The sequence below is a fragment of the Melospiza melodia genome, chromosome 16 (assembly GCF_035770615.1).
Source record: "Melospiza melodia melodia isolate bMelMel2 chromosome 16, bMelMel2.pri, whole genome shotgun sequence".
Classification (NCBI taxonomy): domain Eukaryota; kingdom Metazoa; phylum Chordata; class Aves; order Passeriformes; family Passerellidae; genus Melospiza; species Melospiza melodia.
The window spans coordinates 15,945,196-15,967,651 of NC_086209.1; the positions used below are offsets into that span (position 1 = coordinate 15,945,196).

Consider the following 22,456-nt stretch of genomic DNA (forward strand, 5'->3'; position numbering starts at 1 on the left):
TTTTGGCAGGGGTAGATTTCTTTGCAATATTGCTGTAGGGACCAGAAGTGGTTGGAAGAATGCCAGAAAATTGAATGGAAATTTTTTCTGATGTGGAAAAAAAGGTAAAAAAATATATTGTTTGCATTTTTTAAAAATAGTACCTTTTCATCTCAATTCTGCACAAGGGGCATTTCCATGCCAGCATCTCCCAGCTCAGGCATGGGATCCTTCGTGGATCCCAGCCCATCATTCCCTTCCTGCCCCACATTCCCATGCTCATCCTTCATGGATCCCAGTCCATCATTCCCTTCCAGCCCCACTTGGAGTGCTGGGTCCTTCAATACCTCTCTGCTGCATGAACAATTTGCTTGATCTGCAGAGAAGACAATATTCCCAGCAGGACATTTTTTCCCAGTGAGTCACTCTGCCCTAAATTTAACCTTCTGGATACTGCAGATTTTTTCTTAAAATTTCTTTACAAAATATAATAGCCTGGCTAAAGCTTTCATGAAGTATTTTCCAGTCACTCAGTGGCCAAGCCCTCTGACTAGTTTGTATTTCAGCCCAGAATACCTTTGATAATCTTTGCCAGTATCCAGTGTTGGTGGTCTTAAAATTCTACAACCGAGTGGAAAACTGTTAAGTGCTCAGGCTTCAGAGCATGCCTAATTAATTCTTTCCAGGGTTTTAGTCCTTTAAAAAGTGTTAAAAACACGGATTCAGTGTATCATTGAATATTGCATGGTTCTGTGGAAATAAATTGCATCAGTTTGATTCCTTTAGGAGTTCAGAGAGTTTTTGCTCTGTGCCTACTCTGGAAGTTTACAGGAGTCTGTGGAAAGTTCAGGTTAAAATGGGCAAAAGTTGTTAATGAGGGGGAGTAGCTCGATGGCAAAGCGAGAGCCCAAAAACCACATCAGAAAACTCTTTGCAGAGACATCAGTCAGCTGCATTTGAAAATCAGGCAAAATCTCCCCTATACTCTCAACTCCAAAAGCATTCCTTATGTGAACTTTAGTATTTTTATTTTGAGCAGAAAACCACACTTGTGTTTATTTTATTTCATGACTGCTTAAGGAGATTATAATGACTTAATCCTGGAAAGGGCTGGCAGAGCTGGAGAAGCAGGTGAGGCAAATTTGAGCTTTTTTCTCTACTGACATCAAGTCCTGGAGGGGATTCAGCCTCAGAAGCACCATTAAGGATCTTTCAACATCCAGGCTTATGTGCTTCTTCCAAGAGACGTGGAGACGGGAGAGATGAAAAAGGAGCATGTGATGGAGATGAACTGGAGATTATCATTTTAATGCAGAATTAAAGGGGCAAATGTCAGCATGGGTATCTATTGCTCTCGCTTCCAGCACTGCTCAGCCTGGGGGAATGCTCTTTGTGCAACCATTGGGGATGTTGGTGGCTGTTCCAAGGTAAAGTTGGCAGTGCTGGGGTGCTCTTGTTGTGGTCTGGTTGGCTTTGCTGTGCTTGGTGTCTTCTTGTTCAGGGGTTTGGGGAGAAAAGAGTAAAAGAAGAGACTTGAGAGAGATTCACTGACCTACCTAAGGAAACACCACATGGGATGCTTTTGGAGCAGGGCAGATCATAGAACCATGGAATCATTAAGTTTGGAAAAGCCCTTTGAAACCATGGAGCCTGACCATTCCCTCACCACTGACCCATGTTTCCAAGTGAGGAAAGTTTCCAAGTTTCCACATTCACAGAGCTTTTAAATCCCCCCAGAGATGAGGACTCCCCTTGCCCTGAACCATCTATTCCAGGATTTCACCACCCAGGGTCATCAGACCAAGCTCCAATGAGGAAAGGTCTGCAGATCTCCAACTCAGAGAAATCTCCAAAGGCAGCCCTGGAAACTCATCTCTTTATCAAATTCCAAGAAATCCTCTGCTTTCTGCTTGAGAGACTGAAAATATGTTGATCTATCTACATAAAATGTAAATTTTTCTGTGAGCACGGATCAAACTACAGGAAATAACAACACAGACTGTGGTGATGGAGTCTTTGATCAATTCAAAGGTAAAACGCCCAATTCTGTGAAAAATCTGAGCTGACTTGCCCCAGCTCCTTGCTGGAATATGTATGTTTTGGAGAGTCACAATATTGGTTTAAAGCTTAAGTGAAAACAACAAAAAATCTTCAGGGTCAATTAGGAATTAATAAAATGCTCAGGATACAAGTTTCCTTTTCAACCACTGAAGTCCTGGAGCTGCCCATGGTGGCACCATCATTTGACCTCTGGATAAGAGGATGCTGAAGGCAGGTCCCTGCTGGCCAGGAGAGGCAAGGGAAGAAAGGAAGGGCTGTGTTCCTTGGGAGTTAAATGGTGTTTGTGTCTGCATTTGCATGGAATGGGGTGCTGGGTGGTTAATTCACCCCCTGGCTTTGGTGTGGCATTCCCAAAATCCCAACACGGGTTCCAAAGGACAAATATCATTCCCACTCTCTACAGCCTGTGGGAGAGATCATGCAGTCTCATTGCCCAGGAGTTTTTTGGATCCTGAAGGTGATGAGGACATGCTTGGGGCTGTGACAAGGAGCCACAGAATCATCCTGGAGTCCCGGATGGTTTGGGTTGGAAGGAACCTTAAAGATGATCCAGTTCCAAGCCCTGCCATGGGCAAGGACACCTTCCACTGGACCAGGTTGCTCCAATGCCAGTCCAACCTTTCTTTGAAAAGAAACACCTGTCAGGAGTGGGATTTCAGTGCATGGAGAGACATTTCAGCCTTGGGAACTCAATTCCTGTTCACAGCCTCAGAACCTGGAGGATGTTTGGCTGGGCACAGGGCATCCTGTGGAGAGCCAAGGCTGGGCACCAGCAATGTTCTGCCTCAGCCACGCAGGTTTGGCTGCCAGTGGGACCCAGAATTCCAGAGGACACTTCCAAATGGCAAACGGCACTGACTCGGGATGTGCAGTGGCACAAAAACAGCAGTGCCAAATACAGCTGGCTCAAAACACACCCAGAAATGTGGAAGTGTGCATTGATCCCTTTTTTAAACCAAAAATACACAAGTGCCCACTTTGCATTTTAATTTTATGTAATTGCAGTGTGAGCTACAGAAAAATTCCTCACTCCTGGTGTGCAAATCCTTGTTTTCACCCAGCTCTGGGTGTTGCCAAAGCTCCTGTCAGTCGTGCCCAGCTTTGAGGAGGAGATCACAAGAGGAGATGGCAACCAATTGTCATTGCCACTTCAGACAGGTGATTAAATGGCTGATTGGAATTGCACCAATTGATTATTTAGGTGATAGATAAGTTGTGTTTTGTATTTAATCAGCCATTTTATGTTCACTACAAAGAGAGCAGTGAAGCACCAGTGACTGGGAGATGGGTGTGTTCAAAACTATGGGAAAAGAGTGAATATGCTGGGATGAGGTGGGAAGGAGTAATTTGTGTAGGAATGGGGTGGGTGGACGTTTAGGGAGGGTTGATCACAAGAACCTACATGGAAATCCCTGGCAGAGCTGGGAGTGTTTCCAGTGGCATGGCAGGGCAGTGGGATGGACAGGGTGTGTTTATTCCTGCAGAATCCCAGCTCTGTGGCTGAGTTTGACCCTGCATGATGGTAAATCTGCACCCTGTCCCTGCTCTCCTTTTCCCTGTGTCAGTGAAGGGATTGCTCTGGATCCTGTGGAATTCCTCGCATGGTCAGGTTAAACCAGGAGCAGCTCTGCCCCAGGACAGTGAGGGAGAGAGGTCTGATGTGTTATTTAACAGCTACCCCTGCAATGTTTAAGAAAGACAATGCAGAGGATAAAATAAATTATTATAATTCAAATTCTGTTCTGCTTATAGAAGCACAACAGAAGATTGAGAACATTCATCACTCTGTATGCCTTAATAAGAAGTGTAGTCAGAATTTTTCCCAGTCCTCTCCAGGTTCCCCAACCAGTGTGCAGTTGCTTTGAGATACCCATATGTTCACAGGTAACTTTAAATATTAAATTTATTTGGAAATTAATTTGGTAGCACAAATTCCCATAGGATAGGGAAGTCAACATCATCACCCCCATGTTTAGAGCAGGTCATGACTAAGGCTAAGGTCAGAAAATCAGAACTTGATTTTTGACTGTAATTTAAATTTCTTCTCCCAACCTCCTGGCATGCCACAGGAATATCGTTATTGCCCTACAGAAATTATAATTTTCCTAGTCTGGCATCCCATTCCTGGCAGTGATCTACAGCAGATGCTCCAGCAAAAGCCAAAAACATTGGGAAGCAAATGGCAGTGAAATTCCATGCAGGAATGTCCTTGCTCCCAGGAGACTCTTCTCCCACAGCAGGCTGGGTGGGTGGGAGGGGTATGGATCCATTTAATTCACTTTTCCATGGCAGGAGGGAGAACATCACTTACAGGACATCCCTGGTGTGTCCCTGTGTGCCCCTGGCTGGATGCTCCTTGTCCAGCTCTGTGTGGACCTGCCTGGTGCAAAGGTGGTGGTTGCACCCCTCCCAGGAGCACTGGGATATTTGAGATCTCCCAGTGTTTTCATGTTTTTCTTGCATCCCTGGGGTTACTTTCTGTAAAAGCCACAGCAGAGTTTTGCTCAGAGGAGGGAGGAGACGCAAATGCCAGAAGTGCCATTTGTGGGGTGTCACCACAGTGGCTGAGGACACCACGGGCTCCAGGGTGTGGGGAAGACCTTTGAGCCCACCTCTGCTTGTGTGTGCAGGGAGGGATGGGAGTAACTCCCTGGTGCCCCAGGAATTCTGCACTCGTGACCCAGAGCTGTGTTCTGAGGCTCCTGGCTCTGCTCCTCCTGCAGCAGCAGCCGTGCGTCCCCTTGGATGGCTCTGTAGCTGCTTGTCATGATCCTTAATGCCACAGCTGCTCGCTCACACCAGGTCATCTGCTTTTATTAGTCCTGCCCCACCACCCACTGAAACCCACACCAGCCAGGAGATCATTGCCCACACCCAAAAATAGCATTTCCCTGGCCCCGCTCTCCCAGATCCCCGGGAAACTCGGGGGTTTTCCTCCTTTCCTGAGTTCCCCTGGGCCGGTTTCCCCCCTGCTGCCCCATGAAGGCCGGAGCCGCTGCCCTGGCAGCCGGGATCCTCGGGGGCACCGGGGTGCTGCTCTTCCTCATCGCCTTTGGCACGGATTATTGGCTGCTGGCCACCGACACCTGCGGGGTCCTCGAGCATGGGAACGGCACTCTGAGCACCGCTGGGGTGAGCTCCGAATCCTTGTGCTTTGAAAGAACTCGCCTAAATGATTGCAGGTCTTAAAATTTTGAAATCCCTGATAATGTTTGTGCTCGATGAAAGTGACCTGTTAATGTAAAACGTCAGCCTGAGGTAAAACTTTAAATTCTTTAAAATCCAATACGGCTTTTCCATAATATTGAGCATTTTGACTGGAGTAAATTGTGTCTAGGAAGCATTAAGAGATCTCTGTAATCTGGCAGATATGAACATTAGAGAATGAAAGGCAAAAATGTAAGAGCTTTAGCTGTTGACAGCATTTCCCTCTAAAGACAAAAGATATCTCCTGATATTTGCCATTAGAAGATTTCTCCCTCTGTAGTTTTTTCATTTAAAACTAGTTCACGTTTAAAAGTGTGGGCCTTGGCAGTCACTTCCATCTGAAGTGGCACAGCTGCAGCACAGACACCAAACTAAAGAGAATATCAGACACAGAGCAGAGCAGATGGGTTCCTGCCCATCTGACCAGTGGCCTGGATATCCTCAAAGTAAGGTTTATATAGGATTTTGGTTAGCAGGAAATGTAATTTTCAAGGAATAGCGTGATATTTTAGTGCTAAGGGCTGGTGTCACTCGTTTATAGATCCCTCAAGTTGGATTCTTGCTGCACTTGCTGTTGTCTAACTCTTCAATGAAATAACAACCAGATCAGTTCCTCAAGCCACCCACTCCCCCGAAATGTTTTTGTGCCAATCAATGTGTGGTTTCCATTACAGAATGACAGGAAGATCCTCGTTGTGTGCAGACTTTTTGTTACTTCAAAGTTCAATCCAATTAGGTTTGATTTTTTTCCTGGTGCAGTGAGTCACCCTGGGTAGGCATCATGATGCCAGCAAGAAATATTTTTTCTTTCATTTCAGAATCCCATAATCAAATGTAGGGCACTGTTTGCTTGAGTCATGGTTCCAAATGACTTTCCTAACTAAAAAAAAACAAAAAAAAACTATGATGGAAAAATGCCTGGAGAAGTGAAACAGAAAACAGGGTCTTTAGTTTCAAGCAGCTCAGTAAAGCCTGAGGATGGCAGAGACAGAGAAGTGCTGCTTGTTTTTTGTGTACTTGGGAAGTGACAGTGTTAATTGTTTCACATTTTAGTTGTTTTTAAAAGTGGAGAGAGCAGAGGTGATGCACTGCACGACACAAATAAGCATCTCAAACATTTCAGAGATGCTCTTAGCCAAGTGTTGGGGAGCCTGACGCTGAGGCAGTGACTTCAAAAACACCAGGCACAAATAGGAACTGCTCTTACTCTTCCCTCTGAGCTATTTTATTTCTATTTCAGACACTGTTTCTATTATTTCTGTTGCTGGTTGTGGATAACAGGCTCTGTTTTTACCTTCTCTGCCCTTTCTTAAACTGTCAAATCCTGTCCCTTACAGATAAGGATGGGCTGAGTATCTGGCAAGCTCAGTGAAATGTGGATGCACCAAGTCAGAGGCACCAGCTGAGGAGGTTTCAGGGCTGAATGTTCCCCTTGTCATAGTCAGGGTTTTATCCTGAAAGTAAAAGGAGAATCAGGTCAGAAGCTGCTATAATGTGATACATAAAACATCGCGGAGAGGGAAGCAGATCTCTGGGGAGACCCCAGAGCCCCTTCCAGGGCCTAAAGGGGCTCCAGGAGAGCTGGAGAGGGACTGGGGACAAGGGATGAAGGGACAGGACACAGGGAATGGCTCCCACTGCCAGAAGGATACTGGGGAGGAATTCTTCCCTGTGAGGCTCTGGCACAGGGTGCCCAGAGCAGCTGTGGCTGCCCCTGGATGTGACCAAAGCCAGGCTGGACAGGGCTTGGAGCAACGTGGGATAGTGAAAGGTGTCCTTGCCCATGGCAGGGGTGGCACTGGATGGATGGGCTTTAAGGTCTCTCCCACCCAAACCTATTAACCTGTGACAGGATAAATATCTCTAGCACTCCCTGCTGAGTCCCAGCTCCTTTCTGTGGCCATTCGTCTATGGACATTCCCCATCCACCATAAAATATAATTTTGTCACAGTCCTGTCTCCTTTACCAAACTGTGTGTGGGGAAGATAAAGCTGGTTTTGAGGATAATTTTAATAAGTTATTTGGTAAATCTTCCATGACTGGACTTTGCAATATTGTCCCTTCAAGAAAGACCAAAATCTTGTGCTCACAGGTCTGGTTTGGGTTTGGAGGAAGGTGTTTGAGGGGTAGAACACACCCAGGAGGCCCAGCTTCTTGAAAGTCCCATGCAGCTCTGGCCAGCAGGGGTTTAAGGACAGGAGAAAAGGAGGCAAATGGTTTGTGCAAGGCTGCAGAACGATTTGTTGTCAGAACATTTTGTAGCTGTGACACAGCAGAAAGTCAAAGACAGCAGCTCCTCTGTGTTCCCCAATCCCTCCAAAACTGACTCAAGAAACAAAAGAAAACCCCATAAAAAATTAAATCAATGTCTGTCTAAGCAAAGTTGATACCGTTTGTACCATGATGTTCCCTGATTCAGCCTGGACTTTCATTCCTCCCCAGGCTGAAGCTCCAACAGAGGCTGGGAATGAGATCCTCACTTTCCACCACGAGGGTTTCTTCTGGCGGTGCTGGTTCTTTGGTGAGGGCCACCCTGAGAGCATCTGGACCTTCTGGTACAGTGAGTACAATGCCACCACTCCCTATCCACAGCACTCCATCACAGCTTAATGGGAAACAAACACAGGAAGTGCTCCCAGGGATGAGGAGACAGTTTTTATTTCATTTTTGTCATTCTCATCTTCTGTCAAAAGCAAAGCTGGCTCACTCTTTGTGCCCTTTCTATGCTCATTTTTTTGACTTGGATTTTGCTCTCAGAGGGTTGTTCACTGAAATGTTGCAACCTCATGAGGCCATTTAATTGATCACCTACAAGGTTATGTGAAGTGGTGGCTTCCACCAGCAAGGAGATGCTGATCCTTCCTCCCCATCCCTCCCAATACCTCTTGATGTTTGTGTTCAGCAAAGTTCTGTAAATGTGAGTCCATGCCCTTCCTGGCATTGCTCTTCTGTCCCTGTTTTCTGCCTTCCAGGTGCTCAACATTCCCAGCTCCCACTGGTTTCAGCACTGGGAAGGCTGGAACTGCACGTTCGTGGTGTCCCTGGTTGCCAGGACCAGTGATGGAAAGCCATTTTATTTTAAGTTCTCACTTTTTTTACTTTTTAAGATCATTGAAATTACACTCGAGAATAAACAGAGAGGGATCCAAAATCCTTAATTTTTTTGGAAACACATTCACTCTTAAAAAACAAATTGAAGGAAGGGACCCTGGTTGGTGCCACCCTGGTGTCCCTCGTGCAGTGAAGGGCTGGCCCAGTGAACCAGGTGTTCCCACCAGGAATAGGAAAGGAGTGAGACCACACCAGGACACACCTGGCACCAGCGCTACTGGGGACCACAACTCTACAGTAGGATTTGTGATAAAACCACCCCAGATTTTAAATAAATTCTGCAAAGGCCTCAAACACCACGCAAACCTTGGCCCTGTGCCCACCGAGGCCTCCACGGAAGATGTTCCTGAGCTTGTGGAGCAGCACAATCGCCTCAGAGGGCACTTCCCTGCAAACAGTGCAGGTTCCCATACTAAATTTGCTCTGCAGCGATTAAAATTTCAAATGACTTCGCTGTCCCCCAGCCCCTGACCTGTTTCCTGTAAAATCTTGCAGGAATACTTCCCGCCACCACTCAACAATGGGAGGTTTTTCACACAGGAAATTTGTGGTAAAAAAGGACAAGCTTGAGACAGGGAGTTTGCTACTGAATTACATTATATGGAAATACATAATATAATTTTACCTGAAGTAAAATGAGTCACTCTGATAACTGGCAAATTTTTTGCTACTTCTTTAGGTATTTATTATAATAGGATTGATCATGGCAAATTAATTTGCTGGTCTTGTGGACGTAATAATTAATTCAATAGGTATTCCATAGTCAATTTAGCATGAACTAATGTCCACCTATTATAAAGTGCTCCTTTGAGCTGGGGAACATATTTAAATAAGTGGCCAACCATTAATTAATTCATTTAACATTCATTCTATTACTGTTAATCATGATAAGCCTCAGTGGTATTAATATTGATGGGGCACTTCCATTCTAATTGTGCTTTTCCTTCTCACCAGCTGGAGATCTTGGAAGTGCCTTATTCTGGTACCCAAACATTTTGGCCCTTCCAGGTGGTCAGGCACATTCTCTAGAGGAAAACAGCAGCAAGGATATTGACACTGACTTCAGTAGTTCCATTTTTCATGATTTTTGTCCACCTCAGAGTCAGGTTATGAAGATGAGAAGATGTGCAAGAAGCAGTCTCAGATTCTCTGATATCTCCTCTCTTTCATAATTATTATTTCTATTTTTATTTTTCTCTCTAACCGAGATTTATTATATTTTTTTCCTCCCCAGCCTTCTGATTTCACTGAGGGCTTTGCAGGTTTTGCACGACAGCACATCACCATGTCAGTACTGTAACTGATTCTGCAGGAAATAAAAGCAAACTGGGATTTAATTCTTCTTTTTCTTTATCTTTTCCAGCCAGCCAAGCCCACCCCAAGTTCTGCATGCATGGCTACCTCTTCCCCATGCCCATTGCTGTGGGACCTTTCCCCCATCCCTCCTATGACACAACTGCAGGTGAGTTTCTTTCCTTCTCCCCAGCAGCTCCTTTTCCAAGGGATCAGGCAGACATTTGGGATGTGTGTCAGTGCTGTGGCTCTCCTGTTGTAAATTCACATGGCCAAGACCTCTGGAAAGCTCCTTCACCAGCCAGTCCTGCTGCCTTGGCTGCCCCAGCCCACCTTGAGAGGTTCCCTCATGTTTTCTCCTCCAGCCTGGAGTGCTGGGATGGGCTGAGCTCTCTCCCAAGGGTCTCAGCTCCTCCAGGGGAGCAGGGCAGGAGGGTAAATCCATTCTCTCCCATCTCCTCTCTCATTGGGAAGAGATGAAGCCAAACCACCCAAACCCAGCCTGAGTGCTGACTCCATCCCAGAATCTGGTTTTCTGGGGTAGCTCAGGTGTTGATTTTTTGCAAGACAAAATAAACAAGCACTGGAAAATTGGTTAAAAACCAAATTGTTAGAAAACCCACATAAGTGACTGGCTTATTTTTAAAGCAATGAACACTACACAGTTGGAGAGCTTCCTTTCAATCGGGTCCCTTTTTATTTATGTTTCTCTATATTTTCCAAGTTCTTTAATGAATCAGTTGCTATTAGGAATTTTAATTTGCTAAATTGGTGGCAGCAGTTAGAATTAATTCAATGATCTTTTTTGAAATGAATTGATTTCTTTAAATAGTGTGCATCAGTCTGCCTTGCCTCCGGGGATGCAGGGCAGGCATTCTGCACAAATAAACATCTTGACCTTTTCCTTAGCCTTTAGTAGTACCTTTTTTTAGTTTTATTTTATTTTTTTTTTAGTTCTCTATGAGAAATTAATTTCAAAAAAAAATATTGTCAGTAGGAGCATGCGAGGAAGGGCAGCTCATTTCTTTGGCTGTGCAGAATTCCTGCCCCGGGGTGTGGAATGGAGATGGAGGAGATGTGGAGGGAGGAGGAGGAGGAGCTGGTGCGGGATGAGCAGTGGGATTGTTTCTGCTGGGGAGAGATGGGCACAGCGTCCCAGGTCTGAATGATCCTGCTGATAAACACACACACACACACACACACACACATATTTTTCCATCCTAATAAAGGGCGCTGGAGGCACCTGTCCCTGCCTGTCAGCCCCGGCTGTGGAACCCTCCCAGATGTGTCCCCTGGACAGTCCCAGGACCATCTCGGCATTCTCAGGGCTCTTTTCCCACCCCAGTGGTTCCGTGGCTGTGCTGGGATGTGGGGACTGCACCCGGGCACTGCCTGTCCCCATCACCTCGGGGGACCAGGGCTGGCTCAGGGGGATGGAGCACTCTCGGGTTTTGGTTGGTAATTGCTGCCCTGAGATGTGCAGGATGTCTCTGCTTCGGCCCGTGCAACTGAAGAACGAGTCTGGACTCTTCACTCTTCGGTCTTGAGGTTGTTTATTAATTCTTAGCTATAAAATTTTCTTTCTGCCCAGCCGAGATCTGCTCAGCAAGGCAGCCACAGGCACTCTGTGTTGTCCTTTTATACTACAAACTACGTATATCATATTTACACTTAATTCCCAATACCTATCACCTATGCTAGACAGTGCACCTCTACTCTAAACCAATCCCAAAGTGCCAACATCACAGCAGAAAATGGAGAATAATAATAAGAAGAAAGGCTGGACACACCCAAATGCCTCCATCTTGCCCCCATAACCCCCATACCAAAAATCCTAAAATCTACATTTTCACCCTGTGATAATTTTATTACTACACCATTCAAACCTCTGTGACTTTCAGGTCCTCATACAAAGCTGGTAATTTGCTCCAGGGGTCAAAATCAAATTCCCTGGTGCTCTGGGCTGCGTGCCAGGGTCTCTGAGCCCCCTTGTGGGGTCCTGGCAACTCTGGACAATCAGAGGGATGCGCTGAGTTCCGACAGAGCACCGGGCTCCTCTCCTGCCCCAATCCTCTGCAATTCCCTGGGATAACACCCTGCCGCTGACACCTTTTCTTTCCAACCAGCCCTTCCTCATTTGCCAGGGCTGACAAAGCAGGAGGCAGCCCAAGGAGAGGGGTCCTGCAGCTATTACCTGCTCCAGAGATAATTCTGCCTTATCTGCATCCTCTTAGGCTCCCTGAGAGAAACGGGTGACGGGAGGTTAAACATGAAAATGAATTCTGTGGTTTTGGAGAGTTCAAGATACTTATCTCTCCCTAAGTGGCTCTCCTGACAAAATGGTTTCAAATGAGGAAAATGCATCTTCTCTGTATCATTTTTCTTTCAAGTGTGAATCGTTTCAGCACTTCCCACTTGCCTGTGCTTGGCTTAAATTGAGTTGGAGCTTCTGGAAAACAACTGGAGGGGTGAGATGGGGTGGTCCAAGGGATGAGATAAATCAGGGGATGGGGAGCAGGGTATCTGGGGGTCTCTGCTGGAGGACCACTCCCTTTGGATAAGGTTTGTGGCAGGGTCTGCAAGACACTTGGCTACTGGAGACTTGAATGAGTGGGCTGCATCCCATCCTGTTCCAGCTGGTGGGATGTGATGGGCCCAAGCTTGCTCAGCTCTGCCTGGGGTGTTGAATGAAGTCATAGCCCCAGATTCCTGGGATGGACAGGCAGCTGCTCTCCTGCCCCTGCTCTTTCCCAGAGCCTAACAAGGCCATTAATGGGGGAGCTCACGAGCTCCTGTTGTCCCTGCAGTCCTGCTAGCAAACACTGCTTTTATTTTAAACCAGGAGCCTGGCACCTTCCCGAAGTGTTAATTAAAAGTGGAACAAAGCTGTGGTCTGAATCCACCTCTCCAAATTTTGCTGTTTTCTTTCCTTTCTTGCCAAGCTTTTCCAACCTTCCCCAGCACAGCTAAGAGCGGTGTCCTTTCCTCCTCCTTTTTTTTTTGTGTGCCTCCCTGGCAAACCTTCCCAACCCTTTGGCCTCTTTCCAGTCCCGTTCTGTGGGCCATGACATTCCCCCTGAACCCGTGGCTGTTCCAGGTGCCCTGGCAAGGCTGGAGCCTTAGCTCTGCCTGACACAGCAATGCTGGGTTTTTTGTTGTTGTTGTTGTTTTTACTGTTGCCAAAGCAGGAGTTAAACATGGCATCATTAAGTAAAAAATATTTCTGAGGTTGTAATTTCCCTCTTTCCCTCTCCTTTCTGACCGACCTTGCTCCTGTTGCAGTGTACAGAGGATTTTGGACGGCGTTCATCCTGCTGGCCGTGGCTGCCGGGCTCGTGGGGGGGCTCCTGCTGGTCTGTGGGGTTCCCTTCTCCAGCCCCCACTCCTACAAAGTTGGGGGAGGATTCCTGCTGCTCTCAGGTGAGGAACAGGGCAGGGGCAGGGTGGCTTTGGAATGGGGGCAGGCGGGGATGGAGGGCTGCCGTGGGAGATGGGGCTCTGATGGGAGCAGCAAATGATTATTTCCCTCTTCCCTTCTGGATTTAAACCCCTGGGAGCTCTGAGCTATCTGGTCCAGTGGAAAGTGTCCCTGTCTGTGGCCTTTATGGTCCTTATGACCTCCTTTATGGTCCCCTTCCAACCCAAACCATTCTGTGATTCCATCATTCTGTGCTCAGCCAGGCTTTAGCAAGATAGTCCTTAGTCCTAGCAGGGCTGAGATTTTTGAAAATCACTTTGTTTTTACTACTCCTGTATGCAACCCTTTCATTTCAGTAAAGCCTGCAGGTGTGTTAAGTCTGGGCAGCATCAGCCCTGCTCAGTTCCCCAAAGTCAGGCTTTGCATTTGGGCTGCTCCTCTGCTGTTAGCTTTGATAGAGCTGGAAACCCACGGAGGGATGAAAGGCAAACCCCATGATCCAAAATGGGAGGGCTGGCTTAAGGAGACCTGAAAAGATGAAACGATGGCACTGCAGGAAAATGAATTAAAAATAGGCATTTATTCATTTTTCCCGCTGCTGTTACCAATGATTCCACTGAATTATCACTTGGGCTTTTTCCTTTTCTGTATTTGAGAGTTATAACTGGCTTCAATATTAGAAATACTTGATTTATACCAGTGACTCAAACTCAGAAAAAAGCTCTTTTATGACTCAAGCAGCCACAGGCTGGAACTCAGTTGAGCTGAGCCAAGTGAAGAACTTTGTAATGAAATCAGGTCTTTCTGTGAAAAACCACTGCTTAATTGCAGATCCTTCGCCAGCTCCTGCTGCCCCACAATAAACATTAGTGAAAATATTTAACAAAGGTTCTGACATTGATCCATGTCTCCAGCTGCCACATCTACACAACTTTTAAATTCCTCCAAGGATGGTCATTCTATCCCTGCCCTGGGCAACCTGTGAGAGAGGTGGACAATGCTTTCCTTGGAGAAATTCCTGCTGATCTCCAACTTGAGCCTCCCCTGGCCCAGCCTGAGGCCATTCCCTCTTGTCCTGTTCCTGTTCCCTGAGCAGAGCCTCCCCTGGCTGTCCCCTCCTGTCAGGAGCTGTGCAGAGCCACCAGGTCCCCCCTGAGCCTCCTTTTCTCCAGGCTGAGCCCCTTCCCAGCTCCCTCAGCCCCTCCTGGGGCTCCAGCCCCTTCCCAGCTCCCTCAGCCCCTCCTGGGCTCCATTCCCTCCCCAGCTCCCTCAGCCCCTCCTGGGCTCCATTCCCTCCCAGCTCCCTCAGCCCCTCCTGGGCTCCATTCCCTCCCCAGCTCCGTTCCCTTCCCTGGACTCACCCCAGCCCCTCAATGTCCCTCTGTTCATGAGGGTCCCCGAGCTGGCCCAGCACTGGAGGTGCCCCAGCAGTGCCAGCACAGGGGACAGCACTGCCCTGATCCCCTGGACACCATTCCTGACCCAAGCCAGGTGCCATTGGCCTCTTGCCCACCTGGGAACCCTGGGCTCATGTCCAGCTGTTGGCACCCTCTGTGTCTTTTCCACAAACAGATTCCCAAGGCTGTAGTTTTCCATGGGGTTGTTGTGATCCCATAAGGGATAATCCAAAGGCTGTACCAGGGCAGGAAGCTTTCCCTTCCCATCTGCAGTCCAGGCTCCCAGGAGCAGCAGATGTCCCTGAGGAGTGTGTCCAGCCTGCACATTGGGCAGAAATATCACAGAAAAGGATGCTGAGTAATACTCAACTGTCTTCCTTTTTTTTTTTTTTCTTTTCCTTTTTCTTCATTGCTTTTCCACTTTATTTGACTACTCCTTGATTAAAAGGCTGGGGCTTCGAATGTGACACTTTTTGGAAGAGCTGATTATGCATCACATAAACCTCTTGGCATTAGACAAAGATGCTGCTGTTAAAATTGAAGTTTGTATTAATGCAGCTTCAATCTGAACAGCAATCATTGTTATTAACAGTCGTTCAGGAGAATGAGTTCAGCTGGAAGACACTTCCTGCTATATTTTCCACTCAAATGATAGCAGAAGGATTCAATGTGTTTTTCAGCAAAGTTTCCTTAGTGTTTCAACTGATCCTTTTGTTCGGGGGGCTTATCCTGATCTCAGACCTCTGGATCCTGCTTGGCCCTGGCTTCTGGATGGATTTGTGTTGCATGCCTCCATGGTTATTTTCTCATTATCCCTTCTAAAAATATTTAGCATAATTGCACTAAGCAGTAGGAACAATGGATTTAACAGAGGCTCGAGTCCCCAGCCCATCCCTTTCCTTTGGGAAGCGGGGATGTGCAGGGATGATGCAGGAGAAAGATCCTCTTGTCTTCTCATCATGGCCTGCGGGTCAGTGTTAATTAACCTCCCCTGCAGAAAGGATCTCTCCTTGAGGAAGTGTGAAAAAGCTGGCAATCTGCAGAGTGGGAATGTGGTCTGGCAGCAGGAATGGGAGATGGAGCACCAGGACTGCGGGATGTCCCAGCCTGGCAGGGAACCCTTCACCAGCAGCTTTGTTCTGCCCACCACCTCCCTGCTTTTGGGAGAAGTTGTGGTTATTCCTTGCAAAATGATGTCACTTTTCCCACCAAAAGGCTCTAAAGGCCCCACAGGTGCAAATGCATTCCCAGGCATTTATGGATGACCAGCCTGAGGAGGGTTGTGTGTCCATCTGTCCCATCCAGTGCCAAAGGGTGAGGATTGTTATGGCTCAACTGGATCCCTTTGGATTTCCCCCTGGGATGCCTTTTATTTACTGTACATTCCAGAGGGCAAATCTGACTGTGCCAGCTCCAATAAACAATGGATTGCTCTGGGAGGTGTTTCTGAGGGCCTTTTGAAAGCATTGGAGTAATTTCTCTGGAATTTCTTCACTGGGTGGCTTTGGAAAGAGCCAAAGCCAATCTGACATTTGCTGGTGCTGCCTTTGCAGCTGAGGCCATTTTCTGAGCAGTTTTCCCTGCCGGCCTTCTCCCTAAAGCACCTGGAATACACGAGGCAAGAGCCAGTGTAGCCAGTGTGCTGCTTTCCTCCCAGCATTTGCCATTGTGGAATGAGCTTCAGTGCTTCCAAGGGGTGCAGATCCTGCCTGGTGCCTGATTGTCCCTTTGTTTCAGTAGCCTGAGGTTGGTTAATTGTCACTACAATGTCACCAAGAGGGCTGGGTGAGCTCTGTGCTGCAGCTTCTGGAAGCTCATTGAGTTGCTGAGACAACTTTACTCATGGTCTTTCATTTTTTCCCTACCTTGTGCTCCTCAGTTTTCTTTTCCTTTGAGTATTTTAGAGACCAAACTTAGAAGTGCAGCTGTGGCCCAGGTTGCCCAAGGAGGCTGTGAAGGCCCCATCCCTGGAAGTGCTCCAGGCCAGGTTGGATGGGGCTTGGAGCACCCTGGGATGAGGGGACACATCCCTGCCCATGGTGGGACCAACCTGTTCTTCAGCATGACCCAACAGCATGGAAAAAAAGGGCAGATTTCCCACTCCTGTGAGTTAAAGGGCTGGATTTTTTGCTCAGATTCTGCTTCCCAAATGGAGCAGCTCCACTTTGGCAGTCTCAGGCTCCCCACGTGCAGGGAAGGCTGACAGTTATGGAAGGGCATCTGAAGGTCACCCCTCCATTTCGCTGTTATTAACATCCCTAAGAGGCAACGAGCGGGAGAGAGAACGAGTCAAAGTTCATTATTCTCCTAATTAGCAGATTACACAAAAATTCAGTAGCTTCCCCAGAATAAGAGTTAAAGATTGAGTTCACTCACCTGTCCCCACAATTAGCAGCTATAAAGGTGTCACAAGGAAATAAAGTGAGAGAAAGGAAAAGCTCCACTTCAATTTGCCCACACAGAAGACGCAGCTCCGTTGGGAGAGGGGGATGGAGCTCCAGGCTCCCAGATCTGCAGTGCACAAAGGAGACAGATTTAATGCCCCACTGCAATTTTCTGGCAATTAGCCCCTCCCCAGAAGATGCCATTGACCTCATCAGTCTGGAGATGGAGTTTCGCAGTTAATTTTTCCCAGTACCACCCTGATGAACAGAGGCAAAGAGGGAGAAGGAGGCAATGAAAGGAATCACTCAGGTAATTTTCTGGTGGAGAAAGCACAGGGTGCTGAGAGGAGCATGGGGATGAGGTTTGGTGAGATCTTCACTTACCCAAACCCAACACACACCCTGTGTCTCGGGTGTGGGTGCCAAAGACAGTGTCCTGTTTCAGACAGAAAATTACATTTTTTCAGTTTTTCATTTTGCTGCCCAAAGCAGGAAGGAATCTGTGTCTCTACATCTAAAGCTGTCAGGAAACAAAGATAATTTCTGCTGTGTCCAAAAGCCCCAGAAAGGAGGGAGTAAAGTGAAACTCGTTCAACAGATGAAAAATCCCATATCCAACAAGATTTTAAAACAAAAATGCCAAACGCTTTGGTAACATAGGAATGAAACATCCTTATTTTCTCATGATGAAGAGGCTGCTGATTGGTGTGTGACAAATTTTAGGCAGATTCAGGTACATTTGTGACTGCTCCAAACAAGCATTTCTGGCTGAGCAGATTTTGGTGAGCTGCCTTTCCTGAGCTCCCACCATCATTTGCCTGCACCTGCCCTTCTGATTTTCTCTTCCCACCGAGAACATCGTGTAAATCCCAGGGATTCTTCATCACTCAGCTGTAATTATTCCAGGGAAGAAGACTGCTTGCTTTACATATTCTTGTCATTTGCCCAGAGTGTGAAAACATTCTTAATTTAGATGCCATGGCCATGCCATCACCTCCAGTACCTGTTTAATAATAAATCCTTCCATGCCAGGACCTGGAGCTTCTCCTGAGGCCAGAGGAGGGACCAATTCCCATTCCTTATCTCCCGAAGAGGTTGGGGATGGCGCCACCCACACATGGGACTTCCCACACCCTCCTCAGTGAGAACTGGAAGGTTTTGATCTGATTACTTCAAAAAACGAGACTTAGGCCATATAAATTGTCCTGGGAGAAATCAGCACAGAATTCCTGGTTATTTAAAGCAGAATTCCAAAGTACATTTCCATACCCACGTCCTCCATCCCACCGGGGCTGCGCTTTCATTTGCGTCTCTTACGGTAGGTATTATAAGTTAATGAAATAGAAATTGATCTTTAAAGGAGCACTTTTCAAGGTTCAGTTGCTATCTAATTAATTTAATTTTAAATTACATCAGTAATAAAGACTTAATTGCCTTCTTATCAATACATTGTATTTTGTAAAGGACATGCGACAATTTGAACACACCATCGCTTTCTTATAGTAGAATAATTGGTATTTTAAGCATACAACTATCATGGTAAGTGTAAAATATTTATTTGTGCACTTAATTTCAAGTGGTATCAAAACCTCAATGAACATGCAAATGTTCCAGCAGCTGCTGCTTAACTCCTTGCCTGCCTCTCCAGGAAAAACAAGGACTCCTCCACGTCAGGGAGAATGGCTGGAATTTCAGTGTTGGGTGATGTAAAGAATATTTGTATGGCTACACCAATTTTTGATTGGTAAGATTGCATCTTTTTTAGGGCATGGGAGGCAGTTTAGTAGATGTGACAGCTTAGGGTGGGGAACTGCAACTTTTCTATCTCCCTCCTAGTGAGGACTTTGAAGCCTCTTACCTTCATGTGAGTCTTATTTTTGTCTCTGAGATGTTTTTATAACCATTATAAACAGAATCACAGTAAAACACGGACGTGTTTTGTCTGACTGAAGATTCAGTAGCCTCCCTAAGCAGATGAATCAACATCAATCTTTACCCCTTTCCTTAGCACAAGAGCTGGATTTTGGAGTGCATAAGCTGCCAGAAAGAATAATTAAATACACCACAACTACCTTTGATTTAAAAATGGCAAGGGGAGAAATTAAATCTTGCAGAAGACACAACACATCCACAGAACTGTGTGGTAACTTGTCAACTAAATTAATTTCGAGCAGTTCACTTCAACCATAAAAATAATATAAGCTGTGATGTATTTCTTTCATATGTGTGTGTGTGTATATCTATATGTTATACAGCACCATTTAAAAATAGCAGCTTCTACCTGTGAAGTAGCAAGATCAGATATTTCTGAACTGCTTTCAGACCTGTCAACACACCATCACTATTTAGCTTTAATAGATGTTGAGTTTAAAACGCACCATAGAAATATATATTTTTTCAAGATACACAGTAAATGAGATTTGGGCCACTATAATTTTTGTCATCTGTTTTCATCTTCATAGCATAAGCTGCTGTAATAATTCTTGTTATTATTCTGGTATTTAGTAGCCCACCTAAGATTAATATCTCATGGCTGTGTGCCTTTCCCACCCCATAATGTTCTGGCCCTGCAGGCTCTGCTGGCTCTGGGGGTGACAGTGCCAAAATTTTTCCATCAGCACCAGGATTGATCATGGCATCTCTGTGTTCCTGGTGGGGGTTGACTATGACCCTGCTTGCAAAGGTAGATACAAAAAAGGAAGAAGTAAGTTTTGGTGTCTCCTCATTAATCTCTGAGAAATTAAAAAGGAGAAAGGTGAAAGATCCCACCTTGGAGACAGGAAGGCAGCTCCCTGCTGGGAACATCAGCCCTGCTTCGGTGGTTTCTCCATGGCCTTATCCTGCCAAAGCAGAGCCTTCAGAAGTGCTGGTGGTCAAAGCAGGAGGTGTCAGAGGCAGGAACTGGTCACTGTGGTGTGCGGCTGTCCACGGCCGGTGGCCTCAGCTTCCCCAGGAACCTGCAGAGCAACATCAGGAGCAGAAATTCTGCCACACAGAGCTTTGATGCCGAGCACGGATGAGAAGCTGCAGCCGTCTTTTCTCCCCTTTACTCCTGTATTCCCTGCACAGACAATAACTCAGTTTTTTCTCTCTCCCCAGGAGGTTTGTTTCTCCTGCTCGTGTTTCTCTTTGTGATGTGGAAGGAGTTTGCAGCTGACTTCCAGAGGTACATCCTCCTGGAGAGGAGCGAGAGGTGCCTGGATGGTGTCCCCGTGCACGTCTACTACGGCTGGTCCTTCATGTTCGCCGCCGCCGGGGTGCCCCTGGCGCTCCTCTCTGGACTCCTCTTCTTCCTGGTGGGCAGAGACATTATGGATTCCCTGCAGTAAGACAAGTGTGGAAAAGGCTTTGAGAAAATTTGGTGATGCTCCTGGTAAAGAAACACACCCAAGTTTTGAGGGTTTGATTGTTTTTGTGGCTCTGATTGTGGGGATAGGTTACACTCGCTCTCATGGGGAGGCAGGGATGGAGCACTGAGCATCCACAGAATCCCAGGGTTGGTTTGGGTTGGAAGGGACCTTAAAACCCATCCTGTTCCACCCCCTGCCATGGACAGGGACACCTTCCTCTATCCCAGGTTGCTCCAAGAGCCACCAACCTGGCCTTGGACACTTCCAGGGATGGGACAGCCACAGCTTCTCTGGGTACCCTCTGCCAGGGTCTCACCACTCTCACAGCCAGGAATTCCTTCCCAATATCCATCCATCCCTGCCCTCTGGCAGTGGGAGCCATTCCCTGTGTCCTGTCCCTTCATGCCTTGTCCCAAGTGCCTCTCCAGCTCTCCTGGAGCCCCTTTAGGCCCTGGAAGGTTTCCCTGGAGCTTTCTCTTCTCCAGGTGAGCACCCCCAGCCCTCCCAGTCTGACTCTGACCACTGCCCATCCCAAACCAGCCCCAGCTGAGATCCAGCTCCAGCCTTTTTCCACTTTGGAGATATTTCAGCACATTGGTGGGGTTTGCACCAGTTTTTTCTGCAGCCCAGGGGAAAGCAGCTCTCTGTCAGCAGAGCTCCACATCCATATTCAGCAGAGCTGGAGGTTTACAGCATTCCCAGCATCCTGGTTTCTTGTAAAAGGAAATCGAATCTGGCTGTGATGGTGCAAGCAATAATGTCTATTTCTAAAAAGCAATTAAGGATGATTTTTTTTCCTTGGCCAGCTCTAATTGACGTCAAAGGACAACCATTTTAATGGGATGTCGGGAAACATGAGAAACTTTTTTCTTCCTTAAAAGCCCTGATTCTGAAGATACAAATGTACCTGGACCTAACCTAACCTTCAATAAGGGAATAAACTAACTTTTGTGGCTTGAAACATAACATGAATTAATTAGTATTTCTTTACAGCAATGTTTTACTCTGCATTTAATATTTTCCCTGGATGCAGTTTTGTGGGGATTCCCAACCCAAAAACTGAGAGGTGATCCTGGTTGAGGGAAAAGGAGGGACAATAGCATGATATTGTGATATCACCTTGGGCTGTGCCAGTGCCCCATCAGTTCTTCACATGCCAATTTCTCACTATAAATTTGTTTTGAATAGTTTTTGTCATTACTCTGAATTTAATATTTTCCCAGGACACAATCTGGAGAAGTTTCTCAGCCCAAGAGTGGAGTGATGGTGGGAGCTGGAGGAATGGGAATGGGGACAATAGAGTTGCTATTTTTTTGTCTTTGTTTTGGTCAGCTCTATCAGGCAGCTCAGCTGGGACCTTGTTGTATTCTATGGACACCTACAAGAGTCAGATCTAAAATGACAAATTATATAGCATTTAAGTACATTTAAATTCTTGCAGCCATCCAGGCTGATGTGGCAGTGACCCTGTGAAGAGCAATCACCCCCTAATTCTCCACCAAACTATCCAGGTGTACTGGGGGTGAAATAGTTTGTCCTGAATAGGCAGAGGTTTGTAAAGACACTTGAGAAATGACAAAGATTTGATCTCGTCGTGTTTTTTTGGGCTGGAGCGTGGTGCTTTGAAGTAGTTTGTTGGGTCCTTGTTTGCTGAGCTCATTTGCATAAATTTTAAATCAAACTTCTCAAACCGCGCCGTTCTCGTGGATGTCAGAGTTTGTGCTCAGCTCACATCTCCTGAGCTTTATGTCACACTATTGACTCAGTGCAGTTAATTAATAATGGAATGTAAATCTCTGCTAGGAAGCGCTGAAGATTGTTGGCAGTGTAAAAATGTTTGTTAATGCTCTTCCTAAAATATTATTCAAGTCTGGCGTTTCTTTCCTTTCGGAGCAAGTTCTAATTATTCTTTTACAAGATTCATGGCATACACAGAGTGAGGAATTGTAATTCCCCCATGTAAAGATTAGTTCTTTCATATGAATAACAGGCTTGGGCTACAGTTCTTTAGCAATATCCACACTGTTTTCCCTTAACAGAAATTTTGTTTGAATAGAATTGGGATGTGCAGGTAAAAAAAATAATGTTTTTTTTTCCCAGTGAACGGATGTTTCATGACATTCCCAAATACACAGAGATTTTAGTCTTTTATTTAGCCATTCTAAACTGTTTTTTTTTTTTTTCCTGATTCTCCTTGGGTTAACTCTGTTCCCCATCAGTTCTTCAAGGTATAATTTCTCACTACAAATTCCCTT

General features: G+C 46.3%; 1 protein-coding gene across 1 annotated transcript; it reads left to right on the top strand.

The window, feature by feature from the left end:
• Nucleotides 1-4,912: 4,912 nt before the first annotated feature.
• LOC134425825 (transmembrane protein 182-like) lies at nucleotides 4,913-21,167 on the top strand. Its single transcript, XM_063170806.1, has 5 exons — nucleotides 4,913-5,172; nucleotides 7,691-7,808; nucleotides 9,723-9,821; nucleotides 12,935-13,072; nucleotides 19,951-21,167. The coding sequence occupies exons 1-5, from the start codon at nucleotides 5,020-5,022 to the stop codon at nucleotides 20,178-20,180; spliced, it is 738 nt and encodes a 245-aa protein (XP_063026876.1). The 5' UTR covers nucleotides 4,913-5,019; the 3' UTR covers nucleotides 20,181-21,167.
• The last annotated feature ends 1,289 nt before the right edge of the window (nucleotides 21,168-22,456 follow it).